At 38.1% G+C, this 18,847-nt stretch overlaps 1 protein-coding gene across 1 annotated transcript in view; it reads right to left on the reverse strand.

The window, feature by feature from the left end:
* The window catches only part of LOC6035616 (paramyosin, long form), a 44,244-nt gene extending 40,440 nt beyond the window's left edge, over positions 1-3,804 (reverse strand). The window contains exons 1-2 of the mRNA XM_001845713.2: positions 3,397-3,804; positions 2,391-2,447 (exon numbers count right to left, since the gene is read on the reverse strand). Coding sequence (XP_001845765.2) covers positions 2,391-2,447; positions 3,397-3,516 — 177 coding nt within the window. The 5' untranslated portion in view covers positions 3,517-3,804. The remainder of the gene's footprint in view (positions 1-2,390; positions 2,448-3,396) is intronic.
* Positions 3,805-18,847: the final 15,043 nt, after the last annotated feature.

Consider the following 18,847-nt stretch of genomic DNA (forward strand, 5'->3'; position numbering starts at 1 on the left):
TTAAGCAATTATTGTAAACATAGAATGACGATAAATTTAACTACAAATACGTAAGGGTTTTGTATTTGATAATTTTATCAAACAATTCATGTATATAACATATATTTTTTAAATAAATTTGTTTTCTATTCATATCAAAACAAAGAAAAAAGATCTCTTGGAGGTTTTTTTTTGCAATTTGAGGTTGAAAATCAATACGAAATGTAGAAAACTTTTGACGATAGTTTTTTTTTAACAAAATGTATCTTTTTTGGCTAGAACAGTACAACTTTTTGAAACCAATGAATAACATACATTTGAGATCAAAATATCTAATTCTTCTTGAATTTGTCATTTGTAGGTAAAACATGATTAGTTAAATTTTATCAAATCCTAATGTGCAATACATAGAAGCATATTTGATTTGGAAAATGATTTAAGATATTTTTTGAGCAGAACTTTTTTTTATATCTCCATCCTCCACAGCTGTTAAACTGAATCTAAACTTCTTTGAACCTATGTGGCAAGCTGAGTGAATACTATAAGATTAACAATGATATTTAAAGCAAAAAAAAAAAAATTAAAAAATCAAAAATTTTTCATAACTAATAACTTTTTAAGAACAAGTCTTACCGTGTTCAACCCTCGGACAAAATTATATACCTGGCGTTTTTTTTAAACTTGGTATAGCAATATTTGCACAGAGCCTTCAAATTTCTGGAGCGGATTTTTGAAATGTTTTTGGATATTGTGGACACCTTACAAGATGAATATTTTTTAATATTTAAGTATTTTTTGGTTGAAAATATTAAAGTAATTTGTTTTATTTTTTGTTTCATGGTCTTAAGCTTAATAAATAACTTCCGTTTAATGTGTTTTCCAAACACGAAAAGCCATTTTAGTTGACTGATTAAATCATCACTTTATTTAGGCTTCTTAAAAACTATTTGTTTTTAATTTACTTTTGTTTGCTTAAATGCAATTGGACTCGCGTCTGAGCTCATTGCCAATGTTTCTATTTTATATTTGTATGTGTTGATCTCTGCAATAAACAAATTGTAATGGTTGATATTTATTTCGTTAAATATACAATATTTCCATCAACAAATAATAAGCAAAAGCACTCGATAAAAAAAGTGAATCTTTCCCAGTTCCTGAGGGGAACACCCTTGAAGAGTATCGGGGCCGGCATTGACAAAGCGGATTCAGTGGTATTTTCATTCTCAACTTAATGTTAACATGTTAAGGTTAATGTTAACATTCCATAGGTCGCCCCCCTAAGGTGTCGTGATAAGGTCCAGTTTGTGACGATACACTACCTTCCCTTTACTAAGCAATCGATTCCAGAAGGGAAAAGATCACCAGTTGTGTTGGTTTGAGCCGGGATTTGAACCCCGATCTACCGCTTACGAGGCGGAAGCGTTACCACTGGGCTACGTGGCTCGCACTCGATGCTTCAAACATAAACTAAAATAGACTAATAAAAATTGAGTTCGATTAGAACTGTAATTAAATTGAATTCTTCCGTTCTTAAATTTTTCCTTAACATTATACTTCGTTCAGGAAAAGTTAAAAAGAAACTGATACTTGTTCTTAAACTTTGAGAATTCCCGAGAAATTAAGCAAGTGTCCCAGGAAATGATATTTTTTTACGGGACGGGAATTTGTAATTCTAAATGTTGGTTTTTGTGCCAGTTTTGCTTTTTTCCAAAATAGGGTCCTATGTCAATATTTATGTACAACGGTAAAAAAATACAAGTTTATGTTTAAAAACTATATCTGATAATTTTGTAAGATTTTAATGCAGATCAAAATTTACGAGATAACATTTTTCGATGGATCAACTGTTGTCCTCTATGGAACGAGCTACTCAGAAAAAATAGCTTTATCGTTGTTAACAATAATGTCACAAATTTTGGCTTAATTTTAGGACCCAATTGCGTATTTTTTATTTTCAAAAATCAATTTAGGATTACCGTCATTCCAAATTTATTGAAGATATCTCAAACCATATAAATATTGAAAATTACGTAAAAGTGAACTTATTGCGTGGAACATTTTGTTCAAAATAGTGATGGATTCTTAAAAATGCTTTTAGAAAATGATTGAATGATATTGTAAGAAGGTGTTATCCTAATTTAAAGGTGTTTTACATTTACAAAAAAAAGTTTTTGTTTGTTTGTGGTAATGCAAATATAATGCCTAAAAAATTTTTTTACAATCAGACAATATTTTCATGGAAATGTAAGCACATTTACTATGTGGTTAAGGATGTTTTCAATAATTGAAAACCTTTCAAGAATGCAAAGTTTTCGAATACTTTTGAAAATCTAAAATTCTAAATAAAACATAAAACAAATCAAAATATTTCCATGATCACGGAAAAACTCTGAAACTAATGATCCACTTACCCTCTGGCGGAGGCTGCGCTCCGACTCCAGATCCTCCTGCAGCAGGCGCAGCTTGTCCTGGAAGGGGAGGAACAAGACAAGAGAGACACATACAGAATTCACATTCCACATTCATTTTCCTCAGTCCATAACTTTCACCGGCGGACGGGTGTCAACATGGTCTGTTCGATAATGTTCTTCCTCACAGTGTTCGTTCACGACATGCTGGTGCATCACAAATTCCTTTTTTATGATTATTTTTCTTGTGCGCAAATTTTTACGACCGCCATTTTTTTTGTCTCACTGTTTCACCATGGTCCACTGTTTTTTTTTCGTTTTCGCATTTTTCCACGATGACGGATTTTCCGCGAGTTTTTCATCGAATCACATTTTTGCGCACTGAGTCCGTATCTGAGCCATGTGATAAGTCGATTTTCTTAGTGTTTTTTTTATATGGTAAGTATATTGTGAGTGTGATTAGAGGTGTGATTTTTTTTTGGTTTCTCATTTGGGACAGTTTGGGACATTTGGGCACACGAGGAAGGGGGATTAGTTCAAAGTGTCGATGCTATTTCAGGTACTGCTGCTGCTGGTCGTTGCCATTGATAATGTGCGAGGTATTTGAACGGCCTAAGGTTTGCTGTAGACGGCTGTTCTGGGTAGGAATTTGCACTTTTGGTCGCGTCGACGATAATGACAGCGAACGCTGCGGCAACGACCAAGGGTGAGCCGTCGGACATTTCTAAAGTTAGCGTTAGTTACTATGCAATTACGGCAGGGACGACCACATTTACCGTAGACTTTCCTTGCCGAGCAGCAGCACCGTTTGCGGGAGATTTATTTTGAAATGACATTTTTCGCAGGAAAACGCACGTCGCACGCGGGAATTATTGCAGGCCAGGAATGTGCGTTAGGATTCTGTCGGGAGTGGACCCCCGAGAGGGTTACGTAATCTGCGAGGGAGATTCAGGGGGGTTCCGTGGGATGTCGAGTGTAAGTGTTGAAAAGTCTGTAGCTGAAAACTCACCTCCAGTCTGGACAAGGCGCTCAGGTCAGCGCTGTACTCGATGCTGACATCAGCGGTACCACCGCCACTGGATTTGTAGGTGTACTTCGAAGTTTTCGTTGTTACGGCAGAGGACGACATTTTGGCTAATCCTTGCTAGGAATTTGCACTAAAACACACAGGAAAGAAACGCTAGAGTTCAGCACGAAGTCACTTCCTAGATCCTTGATCCTCAAGGACAGCAAACACAGAGTATAAGACACAGAAATAGAGTGAAAGAGGCACCACACAGAACAGATCACTGAGAAAATCCGCTTCTTCCAGGAACAGCAGCAGCAGCAGCTAGAGATTCACTTTCCACCGGCAGAGCTTGGGATCAATCCGTTCTGAACACCGAATGAACCGACTGTTAGAAGCACACTATGTGCCAAAGATTTCATAAAAGTCGGAGCAAGGTTGGTGATCTACTAACTTGGAATTGGCCGTCCGGTGAGTCGCGGCATTGGCCACACCGCGGAGAGTGAGTGCCCGGCCGCCCAACTTCATAGAACGTCGTTGCACGCTCAGTTTAAGGAAAACTCGGAAAATCATCGAAAACCGACTCATCCGAGGGAACTCGCCGAACGGTTGTTTTGGCTTAATTTTGTTGAAAATTCCCCAAATCTTCGGAGTCTGCGCAGACCAGGTCGTGAGTTCCGCCGTCACTCAACGCGCGCTGAGTCCGTTCCAACTGCCGCCGCGTAGTCATAACGGCGTGAAAATCGATGGAAAGACACGTCCAATGCGCACGCACGCTTCGTCGGCAGCACCAAGAAAACTTTCAGAAGACCAACCGTGAGAAGTCGGCGTCGGCGGCGAGCGGCGAGTTTTCGGACTAAGTCAGGTGGGTTTAAAATTAGCGCAACACGGATTGTTTTATTGTTTTATAAATATATACATATACGTGTGGTTTACTCATCTATTGCGGGCGCGGGCGCGTTTTCTAACGATGATGATCGCGATGACCAAGGATCGGCGTTGAGGCGTCTCCGGCGATTGTCAAAGGCCAAACAGGCAAACCGTTTGGACAACTAGTCAGAGGGCACAGAACAGAGCGATTTTGATTCATTATTTTGACAAAACATCAGCTCGGTGTAACTCGTTTGTCGGATTTGTGGCGAAAGTCTTCTAAACGATTACGAACAGCCAGCTTCAGTGGTCACGGGGCATAAATCATCGCAGTCCTCGTAAATCTGTTACCACTTAAATGGAGCGTGTTTATTTTACTTATCATTTGCTCATGGGTTCGTTAAAGCTTCGGCCTGAGAGTTCTATATTGCGAAATTTTTACTGCGTGATTTGAACTCTTGACCCTTAGTGGATGCAACTGATGTGAATCTCTCTGGATTCTAAAAGATCATTATTTGAAATAATTTGAAATAAAAAGTATCGTCATTTACTAACTCATTAACTCTATCATAATCATCCAAACTGTAATGTATTTTAAGGTGTTTAAGAACTGCCATAATTTCACTTATTCATTTCAATTTAAATCACAAAGTAAGGTACTGGGGTGGCTTTCCCGAAAACGCTAGTCAAAGAATAGTGGCTCTAACTTCGTTTACAAAAAAATGAAATGTAACGGTTTTGCACCAGCTAAAAATGCAATAATAACACTGACTTTTTTTAAACGATCAAATATTTGTAAATCAAGGAACATAGTGAGTGTACGTTTACGAATACAAAATATGCAATATGCAATGTTTTGTTTAGTTTATAACATTTCATGTTCAAGTCGAAGAGTTTTGGTCGTACGACAAATTTATAGAGCTCTGATTTTAAATCTTTTTATGATGGTGATACTAACTTAAAACACGTTTCCAACAATTACATTTGTAAAAAGTTTGTTTGCCAATACATTAAGAATGTGCTAATTTTATCCTTCAGTATCGATGAGTTTAGCATGATTAAGGCTACCAACTCTTGCTGGTTGGTAGTACCATGGTATAACAAAGACTGTCAAGGAATAATTTATATAAATTTGGAATTAAAAAGATATAACTGTCTCGTTTTTAAAGCCTACAAATTTCACTTTGCCATCAGAGTTCTCATGACTTGCTCTTTTTAAAACATTCACAAAATAAACCGTGATTTGTTGAATCAAATCTTCATTTGTTCGTTTGTTTCGCCTTCCTCACCTCAATGAGGAAAGGCTTTAAAATCACTCGAAAAATGAACTTCTTTATTTGATCTAGTAGACCCACCTTCACGTATACCTATCGACTCGGAATCAAATTCTGAACAAATGTCTGTGCGTGTGTCTGGATGTGAGTCCGTGCACCGAAAAACATGCACTCGATTATCTCCGGACTGGCTGAACCGATTCAAACCGTTTTGGTCTCATTTGATCCGTCTTGGGGTCCCACAAGACCCTATTTAATATTATGAAGTTTAGAAAAGTACTTCAAAAGTTATGCTAAAAAACGATTTTAGCTAAACATCAAAGATTGTAAAAAGGATGGTTTTTGTAAGAAAACCCGTCGTGCTATATATTATAAGAAAGGTATTTGGAAGAACTTTCCAACGCGTGTAAATTGAAGATCTGACAACCCCATCAAAAGTTATGAGCACTTAAGTGTTATTTATAGACATTTTTAAAGCCGGATCTCAAATATTTTGATGAAAAAGTTGTCCGGATCTATCATGCAGCCCATCGTTGGATAGGTAATCAAAAGACCTTTCCAACAAGCCCAAAAGATTGAAGATCTGACAAACCTATCAAAAGTTATAAGTACTTTAGTGTTTTTGATACACTTTTTTGAGGCCGGATCTCAGATAATTTGATAAAAAAATAAGTGTTATTTATACACATTTTTGAGGATGTGTACCCAAGTAACATCTTTTTCCAGGAGTTCTACAAGAGCTCTTCAAGATAGCTACAGCATAGCAGTTTGGACCGCGGTAGGATAAAAATCTCTTCAAGTACTCTTCCAAACTCCTGAAGAAGTTTTGAAGAGAATTTTATCCTACCGCGGTCCAAACTGCTATGCTGTAGCTATCTTGAAGAGCTCTTGTAGAACTCCTGGAAAAAAATTTTACTTGGGTAGTGTCTTTCCCTAGTAACATTTTAGGTTTTAAGTAGGCCATAAAAGCCTATTTAGGCCGTATGAGGGTTTTCAGAACCATGATAAAACCTGTAAGTTTAAAAATGTTACTAGGGTTACTTTATGAATGTGAGGAAGGCACCAACCACCTAAAGGTGGATTAAGTAACGTTTTTTTGAAATGTCAAGTTTGCTCTTATAAATAATAAACATATCCAGAGTTTTTTTTGAAAAGGCCCTAAAACATGTGAAATGCAATAGCTAATAGGACCTTCTAAGAAAATTCTAGATTTGTAATTGAAATGTTTAAAGGTTTTCACAAGCTTTAGAAAGCCTTTGGATCTTTTATCGGATAAATATGTTCTGTAAGGAATTTGAAAAGAAAAATAATTGATGATCAACTTCGATCTGAGGAAACCCCAGAAAACTATCCATTATCTCTTTTAAGCAAATTGACAGTTAAATAAAATTGTTTAATTAGCAAAAGCTTTAGCCAGATCAAAAAAGTAATTCAATTTAAAAAAGTAATCGAAACTCGAACTAATCCATATAATGCGAAAAATTCCTTATACACAAATTCCGGCCTATTAAAAATTCGCGGACCATGGCTCTTGTTTTGCTCGAATGCTAGACAGAAACCTAGGGAACAGATTTTGGCTTGTAAAGTGTGATTTTGAAACATTTCCCCATATTCGGGCATTTCAATGTTCTTTTTTCTTTTTTCAGCGATTCCATTTGAAAAGAACCTAAACCGAAAAAAAATTTCTATTTTTTTGCTTGGCCATTAGGGTGACCTACATCGTGCTAGAGTGGTTCGAAAAATGGCAATTTTCGTCATTTTTCGCAAAAACTGCGATAACTTAAAAGTTTTAGCGATGACTCATACATGATAGGGTACCAAAAGTTGCGTATTTTGATTACGAAAATTTTGGTACCCTACACAGCAAATAAAGTAGTAATCCAGCTGCGTGTAAAAGGCCTGGGTGTATAATAAATTTTGCATTATTTTATGAAATTCTGTGTAATATTACACTCTGAAGTATGTAGCCCATCAGTATGGGAAACCTACTTGACCGAAATGTCAAGCTCATATATGCGTTTATCCTTGTATCTTTTTATCGGTCTGACGGCCGAGTGGGCTAAGGCGCCAGTCCTTACTGTTGGTGCTGAGTTTGAATCCCGTTGGTTGCAACTTTTTTTTTTGTGTTTGCAAAATTTGTACATGCAGTGTGTAATATTAAGTGTTTATTTTGACGAAGGTGATGTGCATGCTTTTGCATGCGATTTTACCATCGGATTTTTTGCTGTGTAACATTTATAGGTCATCGTTGAAATTTTGAAGTTATCGCAGTTTTAGTGAAAAAAGTAGATTTTTTTGCCGATTTCGTCATTTTCCTGTTTTTGCGCGTGGCGCGTCCAAAAACTCAGTTTTTATTTTCTAAAAATCATATCTCGGAAACGTAAGTTTTCCGAGTAATCCGATAAAAATATTTTCAGACATAGGCTCTTTGGTCCAGTCACGGTCAAAACGCCAGTTTTCATACGACTTTTTCAAATGTTAAACTAGATTTTTGAAACTTTTTACTATTTTTCTCAAATAGCCAAACTAATCACCTTTCTTTTGTGTCTAAGACAGCTACAATCGGAAAAAATGACACGGAAATATGATTTTTTGAAAAAAAGTGGTTTTTGCGAAAAATAACAAAAATTTCCAATTTTGGAACCACTCTAGCACGATGTAGGTCACCCTAATGGCAAAGCAAAAAAAAAATACAGGTCTAATTATTTTTGCTATTCCGGCATCTGGAGAGCGACTCCGTTTCCAGCTCTCAAAAGACCCGACTCCATCAACTCTTATAAAATGTTGGTGAAAATTATCCAACTCCGACTCCGTCTCTGACATCTGAAAGTATACACTCAAAGTCGAAAGTTTTCTTTTTCAACTTCAACTTTTTGCTTTGTTTAAATTATTATTACATAAAAAGATAAACCTGATTGCAACATAATGTGTACGAAGTACTCAACTCGACATGTTTGAAGATGATATCAGTATCGAACCCCTTAATGTTTACCACCCCCACAAATAAACGTGGGTGCGCATGGTTGCTTAAGATGCTACCATAGCATTTATACCCAAAATTTTAAATTTTAGTTATTGGCAGTAAATCAAACAAAATGATCGTACAATTCTAAATTGTTTATTTTATTAAGGTTTGTTTCATAGGAGATTGAATTATAGATCTTTCTTAAGTCTGAACTGTAAATAATTTATGAATAAAATATAATCTAAGCCAGACTTCCGAAGGCTTCAAAGAGCATCAAATGCTGGAATAACTACCCCCTTCTTTCTTATCAATGTCTAGGCGTAGGTACTGTGTAAAGCAGGAGTGCTCAAAGTTTTTGGAGGCCGGGCCAAATTTGAAGCTCAAATGAGCTTGCGGGCCAAATTCAGGGTTGCGAATGAGCGAGCGCTCACGGAAGGCTTGCTCGCTCCAGCTGGAGCGTGAGTTTTTATCAGGTAGCTCGTGCTCGCTCACGCTCAGCGTTTGCGCTCACGTGAGCTGGTGAGCCAAAGTAGGTAGTTGTTTTTTCCTGTTGAAGCATCTGCCTGTTTGAACGAAGTTATCTCAGCACAGGCAGCAAAAACAAACAAGAAAGTGGTCGAACAAACAAAAGTATGCAATGAAATGGATTTGGTCAGCGAACCTAAATTTAAGTTCTATTTAAAATCTAGACATTTTTCGAACAATTAACAAAAAACTTAATTCATAATGTAAACATTCATTGACGTGAAGAGATGCACTATTTGTTCACAAATCAAATCCATATTTGACCATATTGTATTGCTGTTATGTACAAAAAAAATGACAATTTATGTATGTTTTGATTATTTTGAATAATCTTTTAAACAGTTACAATCATTCATGTTCAAAAAATCATATATAACTTGTAATTGAATATTTTCAGAGGTTTGGTTGCGGAAATGTTGAATAAAATCCACTTGCTGGAAGAAGAGCCAACCTTTTTGAGGTGAAAAATATTGACAATTTATTTGATTTGAGTCAACCATTAGCAATTTTTAGGCTAATATTTAAAAATAGAACTGTTTCGAAAATGTTACCCTATTTTCTGAAACGTCTACCAAATAAAGACTAACCTTATAGAAATGATCATCCATTTCTTATCACTGAATCATTTAAAGATTTAATAAACGGAATAACTTTTTTTTAATAGTAGCTAATTCTGACCCGCAATCTGGAAATGTAGTCAAAACACTGATTAGGTACCGTCAGTAGGGGTGACTATGGGCCAAAAAACGATTCACCTCTTGTAATTTCTTAATAACAAAAACAATTTAAATAACATCGAAAATCTTTCAACGTAGATTTGTTCTTAGATAGTTTACTAACATTTTCCCAAAATATGGGAAATTTTGATGAACACTACCTATAATGCCAATAGTTTGAACTAAAATGATGCTCAAATACAACGACACAAGTCATCCAACAGTGTTTCTTGTTCGAAGGAATCGTATTGACAATGTTTGAAGTGGAGATTTTCAAACATTTGGGTAGTTTTTGAGCAATCCCAACAAAAATATTAGAAAAATGATTTTTCGAGAGGTCATTTTTGGCCAAAAACGTACCTCAATTTTAGACAGCTGACAAAATAACCGGATTTGTTCTAGGAACGAGATTTTTCAGCGAAGTCATCTTAAGATGTCCCCTACACAACCTTTTAGCAGAATCCAGTTTCATTGAGAAGAATCTGAGGAATGGTAAAATCCGTAAAAAATCACTTTGACCCAATCTCACCCCCCAGACCCAATGTCACCCCCACTGACGGTACATAAAACAGTTTAATGTTATATTTTAATCAACGAAGCATTTAACATTGAATCGAACTTACCAATGCATAAATCCTCTTGAATCAATTCATTGTTTTGTAAGTTTTTCTAATGTTTACATGCCCTTTTATTTAGGCGTCTATACCCCTCCCCCCTTACCTCTCTGCTACAATAAGGCTTTTAAATTCTAAAATATTTATACATTCAACTGTATGTCTAAAAAATGATTTGACTCTTGCAAATCCAACCTTTTATTTTAAAACAAGGTTGATGAAAATAAGCTATTCCAATTCATATATCATAAAATTTGTTCACAAAATCATATGTCCTCAGCCCTACTGCACCTCAAGCAAAAAATTCATCTAGAATTGAAATAAAAACTTTCTCAAAAACGTTAACCCTTTCAGGCCTGAATTTTTCTGAGCTGTGTTAATCTACAATTTTGGTACCAGTAGTTCATTTTTTCCATGAGTAAACAGAAACAGGCAAAAAAAAAGTTACATTTCATTATTGGACGTTCTGGGTCCTCCAAAGTGTCCTGGAATATAGATCTTGGAGTCTACCGCCGTAACAACACGATTCTACCAAGATTCCGATTATGGTTCATATTCAGTGATGTCCCTGGGACCCTTTGGCAACAATATAAGCTATGTGGATCACTTTTGGGATGTTCTGGGTCCTCCAAAGTGTCCTGGAATACAGATCTTGAAGTATACCTCCGTAACAACACGATGGTACCAAGTTTCCGATCATGGTTCATATGCAGTGATGTCCCTGGGACCCTTTGGCAACACTATGAGCTATGTGGATCCCTTTGGGATGTTCTGGGTCCTCCAAAGTGTCCTAGAATACATATCTTGGAGTCTACCGCCGTAACAACACGATGGTACCAAGTTTCCGATCATGGTTCATATTCAGTGATGTCCCTGGGACCCTTTGGCAACACTATGAGCTATGTGGATCACTTTTGGGATGTTCTGGGTCCTCCAAAGTGTCCTAGAATACAGATCTTGGAGTCTACCGTCGTAACAACACGATTCTACCAAGTTTCCGATTATGGTTCGTATTCAGTGATGTCCCTGGGACCCTTTGGCAACACTATGAGCTATGTGGATCACTTTTGGGATGTTCTGGGTCCTCCAAAGTGTCCTGGAATTCAGATCTTGGAGTCTACCGCCGTAACAACAAGATTCTACCAAGATTCCGATTATGGTTCATATTCAGTGATGTCCCTGGGACCCTTTGGCAACAATATGAGCTATGTGGATCACTTTTGGGATGTTCTGGGTCCTCCAAAGTGTCCTGGAATACAGATCTTGAAGTATACCTCCGTAACAACACGATGGTACCAAGTTTCCGATCATGGTTCATATGCAGTGATGTCCCTGGGACCCTTTGGCAACACTATGAGCTATGTGGATCTCTTTTGGGATGTTCTGGGTCCTCCAAAGTGTCCTAGAATACAGATCTTGGAGTCTACCGCCGTAACAACACGATGGTACCAAGTTTCCGATCATGGTTCATATTCAGTGATGTCCCTGGGACCCTTTGGCAACACTATGAGCTATGTGGATCACTTTTGGGATGTTCTGGGTCCTCCAAAGTGTCCTGGAATACAGATCTTGGAGTATACCGTCGTAACAACACGATTCTACCAAGTTTCCAATTATGGTTCATATTCAGTGATGTCCCTGGGACCCTTTGGCAACACTTGGAGCTATGTGGATCACTTTTGGGATGTTCTGGGTCCTCCAAAGTGTCCTGGAATTCAGATCTTGGAGTCTACCGCCGTAACAACAAGATTCTACCAAGATTCCGATTATGGTTCATATTCAGTGATGTCCCTGGGACCCTTTGGCAACAATATGAGCTATGTGGATCACTTTTGGGATGTTCTGGGTCCTCCAAAGTGTCCTGGAATACAGATCTTGAAGTATACCTCCGTAACAACACGATGGTACCAAGTTTCCGATCATGGTTCATATGCAGTGATGTCCCTGGGACCCTTTGGCAACACTATGAGCTATGTGGATCTCTTTGGGATGTTCTGGGTCCTCCAAAGTGTCCTAGAATACAGATCTTGGAGTCTACCGTCGTAACAACACGATTCTACCAAGTTTCCAATTATGGTTCATATTCAGTGATGTCCCTGGGACCCTTTGGCAACACTATGAGCTATGTGGATCACTTTTGGGATGTTCTGGGTCCTCCAAAGTGTCCTGGAATTCAGATCTTGGAGTCTACCGCCGTAACAACAAGATTCTACCAAGATTCCGATTATGGTTCATATTCAGTGATGTCCCTGGGACCCTTTGGCAACAATATGAGCTATGTGGATCACTTTTGGGATGTTCTGGGTCCTCCAAAGTGTCCTGGAATACAGATCTTGAAGTATACCTCCGTAACAACACGATGGTACCAAGTTTCCGATCATGGTTCATATGCAGTGATGTCCCTGGGACCCTTTGGCAACAGTATGAGCTATGTGGATCTCTTTTGGGATGTTCTGGGTCCTCCAAAGTGTCCTAGAATACAGATCTTGGAGTCTACCGCCGTAACAACACGATGGTACCAAGTTTCCGATCATGGTTCATATTCAGTGATGTCCCTGGGACCCTTTGGCAACACTATGAGCTATGTGGATCACTTTTGGGATGTTCTGGGTCCTCCAAAGTGTCCTGGAATACAGATCTTGGAGTATACCGTCGTAACAACACGATTCTACCAAGTTTCCAATTATGGTTCATATTCAGTGATGTCCCTGGGACCCTTTGGCAACACTCGGAGCTATGTGGATCACTTTTGGGATGTTCTGGGTCCTCCAAAGTGTCCTGGAATTCAGATCTTGGAGTCTACCGCCGTAACAACAAGATTCTACCAAGATTCCGATTATGGTTCATATTCAGTGATGTCCCTGGGACCCTTTGGCAACACTCGGAGCTATGTGGATCACTTTTGGGATGTTCTGGGTCCTCCAAAGTGTCCTGGAATACAGTTCTTGGAGTCTAGTAATGCTAAAGGGTGCCAGCTCCTGGCGGGTTTCGCTTTGTAAGCGAAAGGATGGCTTGAATCCCATTTGTCGAGGCAAAAGGGGTAAGTGGCGGTCGAGGGAGGATTTTGACTGCAGCGTTAGTTGAATTTGTTCAAGTCATAAACCTCCCAAAACCCAACACATTCAATCTCTCGAACGATCTGTGGGCGGCTGAATCTGAGCATTGAAAAATTCTGTAGCAATACACGGAGAAATGCCTCAACTGCAACTTTCTTCTCGCTAACATAGTCTCAGGCAAAATTCGAGCTGAAAATTGGGCTATATGATCGGTATCGAACTATATATGGGTCAAAAATATACGAGGTTTCCCCTCAATCTCACTTATCTCCACGTCCGCGGATTGGTTTCTCGTGTTCGTCAAAGGGTCTCAGGGACATCACTGAATATGAACCATAATCGGAAACTTGGTAGAATCATGTTGTTACGGTGGGAAAATCCAAGATCTGTATTCCTGGACACTTTGGATGACCCAGAACATCCCAAAAGTGATCCACATAGCTCAGAGTGTTTCTAAAGGGTTCTAGGGACATCACTGAATATGAACCATGATCGGAAACTTGGTAGAATCGTGTTGTTACGGAGGTATACTTCAAGATCTGTATTCCAGGACACTTTGGAGGACCCAGAACATCCCAAAAGTGATCCACATAGCTCATAGTGTTTCCAACGGGTCCCAGGGACACCACTGAATATGAACCATAATCGGAAACTTGGTAGAATCTTGTTATTACGGCGGTAGACTCCAAGATCTGTATTCTAGGACACTTTGGAGGACCCAGATCATCCCAAAAGTGATCCACATAGCTCATAGTGTTGCCAAAGGGTCCCAGGGACATCACTGAATATGAACCATAATTGGAAACTTGGTAGAATCGTGTTGTTACGACGGTATACTCCAAGATCTGTATTCCAGGACACTTTGGAGGACTCAGAACATCCCAAAAGTGATCCACATAGCTCATAGTGTTGCCAAAGGGTCCCAGGGACATCACTGAATATGAACCATGATCGGAAACTTGGTACCATCGTGTTGTTACGGCGGTAGACTCCAAGATCTGTATTCTAGGACACTTTGGAGGACCCAGAACATCCCAAAAGAGATCCATATAGCTCATAGTGTTGCCAAAGGGTCCCAGGGACATCACTGAATATGAACCATAATCGGAAACTTGGTAGAATCGTGTTGTTACGGCGGTAGACTTCAAGATCTGTATTTCAGGACACTTTGGAAGACCCAGATCATCCCAAAAGTGACCCACATAGCTCCGAGTGTTGCCAAAGGGTCCCAGGGACATCACTGAATATGAACCATATTCGGAAACTTGGTAGAATCGTGTTGTTACGGCGGTAGACTCCAAGATCTGTATTTCAGGACACTTTGGAAGACCCAGATCATCCCAAAAGTGACCCACATAGCTCCGAGTGTTGCCAAAGGGTCCCAGGGACATCACTGAATATGAACCATATTCGGAAACTTGGTAGAATCGTGTTGTTACGGCGGTAGACTCCAAGATCTATATTCCAGGACACTTTGGAGGACCTAGATCATCCCAAAAGAGATCCAAAGGGATCGAAGTGGTCCCAAATGGTCGTGAGGATGTGACTGGTAATAACTAAACTTCATTTGCCTTGAAAAATCGTTGTAAACCTGAATTATCTTCAACATTTTCTGAAGTTTCCAAATTTCAGGTTTTCAGGATGTTCTAGGTCGTCAAAAGGCCATTAACAACCACTCAAACATTTTTTCCTAGGTAGAGAAACTCATAAATTACAACTTTGCTGAACAATGTTATATGTTTTGAGCACTGTGTGATTTTATACAACCGAATTTCGGTATGGGTCATATATGACCCATCAGGCCTGAAAGGGTTAAATGATTAGCGACACGTCCAAAATGAGCGCTCCGTGAGCGAAATATGAGCGCGAGCGCGAGCGTGGAGCAAACGCGAGCTGAAAAAATCGGAGCAAACGTGAGCTAGCTCGCGCAGCGCTCCTCCTCACGAATGAGCGAAAAGTGAGCGCTCACGAGCGCGTGAGCGCGTGAGGAACGCAACACTGGCCAAATTAAAAAAAAGGTTATTGAAAAAAATAAATTACATTATTTTAATTTAAAAGATTTAATTTGCTATTTTAATAAAATTTAAATTCAAAATAATAGAAACCACATAATAACGGTTTTCTATTGGTATCGTTGATTTTATTGTTTCAGGTATTTGAAAAAACGTTTTCAGCTGAATGTACTTGTGTTTAAAAAAAAAAAAAAAAGTTTTGTTTTTTTATTTCGAAAATGGTGACATTACCTGTTGAACAATTCATCTAAAAGCGTATTTTTATCTATAAATTAAGTGTGGCTAATGAAAAATCGATGAGAGCCAGAATTTCAACATTTCAATGGAAAAAAAATGTTAGAAAATGTTTTAAGCTTCCGTATAGTTAAACTGCAATCATTATTTTCAAAAAAAAAAAAGATTCGACAAAAAAAAAAACATTTTAGCGGAAAAAAATTATTTATTTCATCAAAAATTCACTTAAATTCATTTTTTTAATAAACTCAACTGATTCTTAATGCAATGTAATGCATATTTAATAAATTTCAGCTGATTGCACTTACATTTCATTTTTTTTTTAATTTTTGAAGTTTTTTGAAAATATATTTTTGCTCCTTGTTTTTGAGACAATTTTTTTATAATGTTGCAGGGGTGGGTTGATCGACGAAAGCTTTGTGAAATATTTGCAACAAACTTGATCCTCCAATTTCCACATTTTGTCTGCCTGAATCAGTTGGTAGTCAATCAGATTCGTTATATAACTGTAATGAGTTCGAATCCCGAAGGAAGTGCAATGTATTTTTAAGGGGCAGTTCTTAAAAGTGTCATTATGACTTGCAAATTAAAAAAAAACATACATTTTTGCAACTATTACAGAATTCTACCTAAGTCAATCTGGAACGTGTTTTAATATTTCTAAAAATGTTTGATGAAAATTTTGACGATATTTACTAGTTTCACTCACATTGAAACGTATGAAATTGTTTTAATTATAAAATATTTTGAACACAGTATTTGTATCCTAAAGTGGGGATCAAAATATTGATAAATAATAAGTTTTATTAACAAAAATAAAAAAGATTAGTATATAAAAGTTTTAAATAAACCTTGATTTTGAAAAAGCATAAAATCACTTTACAAGTGGTCAACGGGCCATTTTACAAGATCTTTCAAAATGGGTCCGCGGGCCACAAAATATCACTTCGCGGGCCATACTTTGGTCACCCCTGGTGTAAAGGTAACCAGAAAGATCATTGGTAGAAAATTGTTAAGCGCGATTGTTAAATAAATAATAATACCTTTAAGAACCAACATATCTGGAAATGTTCGTAACTTTTGTGAAATATTCGCTAAAAAATCACACCAATTTATTATTTCCAAACAAATCAAGAAAGCAGTTCTTCAGATCGTGAAAACTCAGGATGTAATAATGAAAAGCATCAAAGGTGTGAATTTTAATTAACATTTTCACATGTGTGTCAGTTCGCGACAGTCAGGTACACCCGCGAGAATCAACTAGGCAGCGGCAGTAGCGGTCGAGGAAAAAAACTCGACGTTGAGAATACTATTTTTATCCTCGCGGAGCAATTTCACCAAAACAAACACCTAATGGAATTTTGTGTCATAAACATCGCCAAAAAAGTGGCAGAACTCACATCGTGAGAGGCGAAGAGAGAGTGAGCGTTCGTTTGAGCTGCCAACAGTATCAGATGATCGTGCTTGTCCAGGCCATCGTGAGACGCCGTGCGTCTCCATTGGCTGCTCGCGAGAAATCCGGCAAAGAATTGCTGAATGAAGGAAAATCATCGCCGAAGGTTGGGGGAAGTCATCGTGCTGAGCGAGTTTTGAAATTTCGTTCGGACCATTTGGACTCATATTGCGGCAGCGTGGAAAAATAGAGCGAGAGAGCGAACGAGTCGAGCCGAAATGGAGAGTTTTGGGTTTTATTTTTAGACATTTTCCACTTTGTAGCACTAACTAGAAGTTTTCGGGGAGTTCGCGAGAAGGTGGTCGCCACACTTATGATCGCGCGTTACACCGGTGAGAGTATGTGTGAATGTGCAAATAACCTCGACCACTTCCCAACGGTTTGAACGACTCACCAACGACGATCTCGGTGTGACGGTGGTCGCTGGTTCGGAGATAAATTGGAACAGCCAGTTCGGCACGACTTCGGGAACCGTCCGACGAATTCCAGGACTCCGGGCACGGGAATGGAGCATTTTTATTTTATATTAGATGATGTTAATTTTTTAACACTCGCGCTCCTAAGATGGCCGCGTGCGCGAGGAGCTGAAAGTTCCGTCGTCGGGTGGACTCTGAGTATAAATATGTGCGCCGTTTTTTCCCCGTCATCATCATCGCATTGCTGCTGGCCAGATCGCAAATGAATGTATGGATCTTGCCAAGGTGGAAGAAATTACCATTCCGAACGTGATAAATTCGTCACCGCGTGCGTGGGCCGTGGCATACTTTTTTCTGTTGGAATATTTCTTAAACTGTTTTATTTCTGTTATGTAATGGCATTTCTTGCCTAAAGTTCATAATAATCCTATTAGTTCTATGAACTAAATACTTATTGAGATGTTGTTTATCAATGTTACGATTTATTCTATTAATCCTCTTAGTTTTTTCTGAACTGGTTTTCGTAGAATGTTAAAAGATAGTTTTCATATTTTATCCATTTTGGTCAAACCAGCTTAAAGAATTAAATTTAAAACTAAAAAAAACTAACTTAATTCACCTATGTGGATGGTGCCTTCCTCACTCTTTACAAACAGTGAGTGACATGATGGGGCACATACATTTGAACACAAATTTCATCTATTTTTTTAGAGCCGGAATAAAAAAGTACACAAATATCACTGAAGTGGTCATAGCTTGAGACGGGATGATCTGGCAATCAATGTTTTGAACAAATTGGAAAGGTTCTTCAATTACCTAACTAACGATGGGTCAGACAATGGATCCGGACTTAGTTTATATACATTTACAGTATGTACATGGAGAAAAAAGAGTTCCCAAAATCGTGAACAAGCGTTCATGAAAATGGGAACCTCGAACAAAGTGTTCAAATTTCATGGTACGTTTTTCAAAATCGTACCATGGAATTTGAACACTTTGTTCGAGGTTCCCATTTTCATGAACGCTTGTTCACGATTTTGGGAACTCTTTTTTCTCCGTGTAAAAAAAGTATTTACACCCTATGGACAAAATGTGCATAGTGCATAGTGGACCGGTTCAGATGCCGGCGGATTTTCCGACGACGTAATTCCGGGTTGGTACGAAATTCCAACGAAAAATCTATTCTAGCGATACAAAGACCCCCAAAACGGTGTTATACCCACTCCAAAATGTTTATTTAGCAATTCTATGGTAATATATTGACATTTAGTTAAATTAATAGTTTGCAAAATTAAGTTTAGATAAGTTTTATATAGAAT

Source organism: Culex quinquefasciatus, chromosome 3 (assembly GCF_015732765.1).
Source record: "Culex quinquefasciatus strain JHB chromosome 3, VPISU_Cqui_1.0_pri_paternal, whole genome shotgun sequence".
NCBI classification, from domain to species: Eukaryota; Metazoa; Arthropoda; class Insecta; order Diptera; family Culicidae; genus Culex; species Culex quinquefasciatus.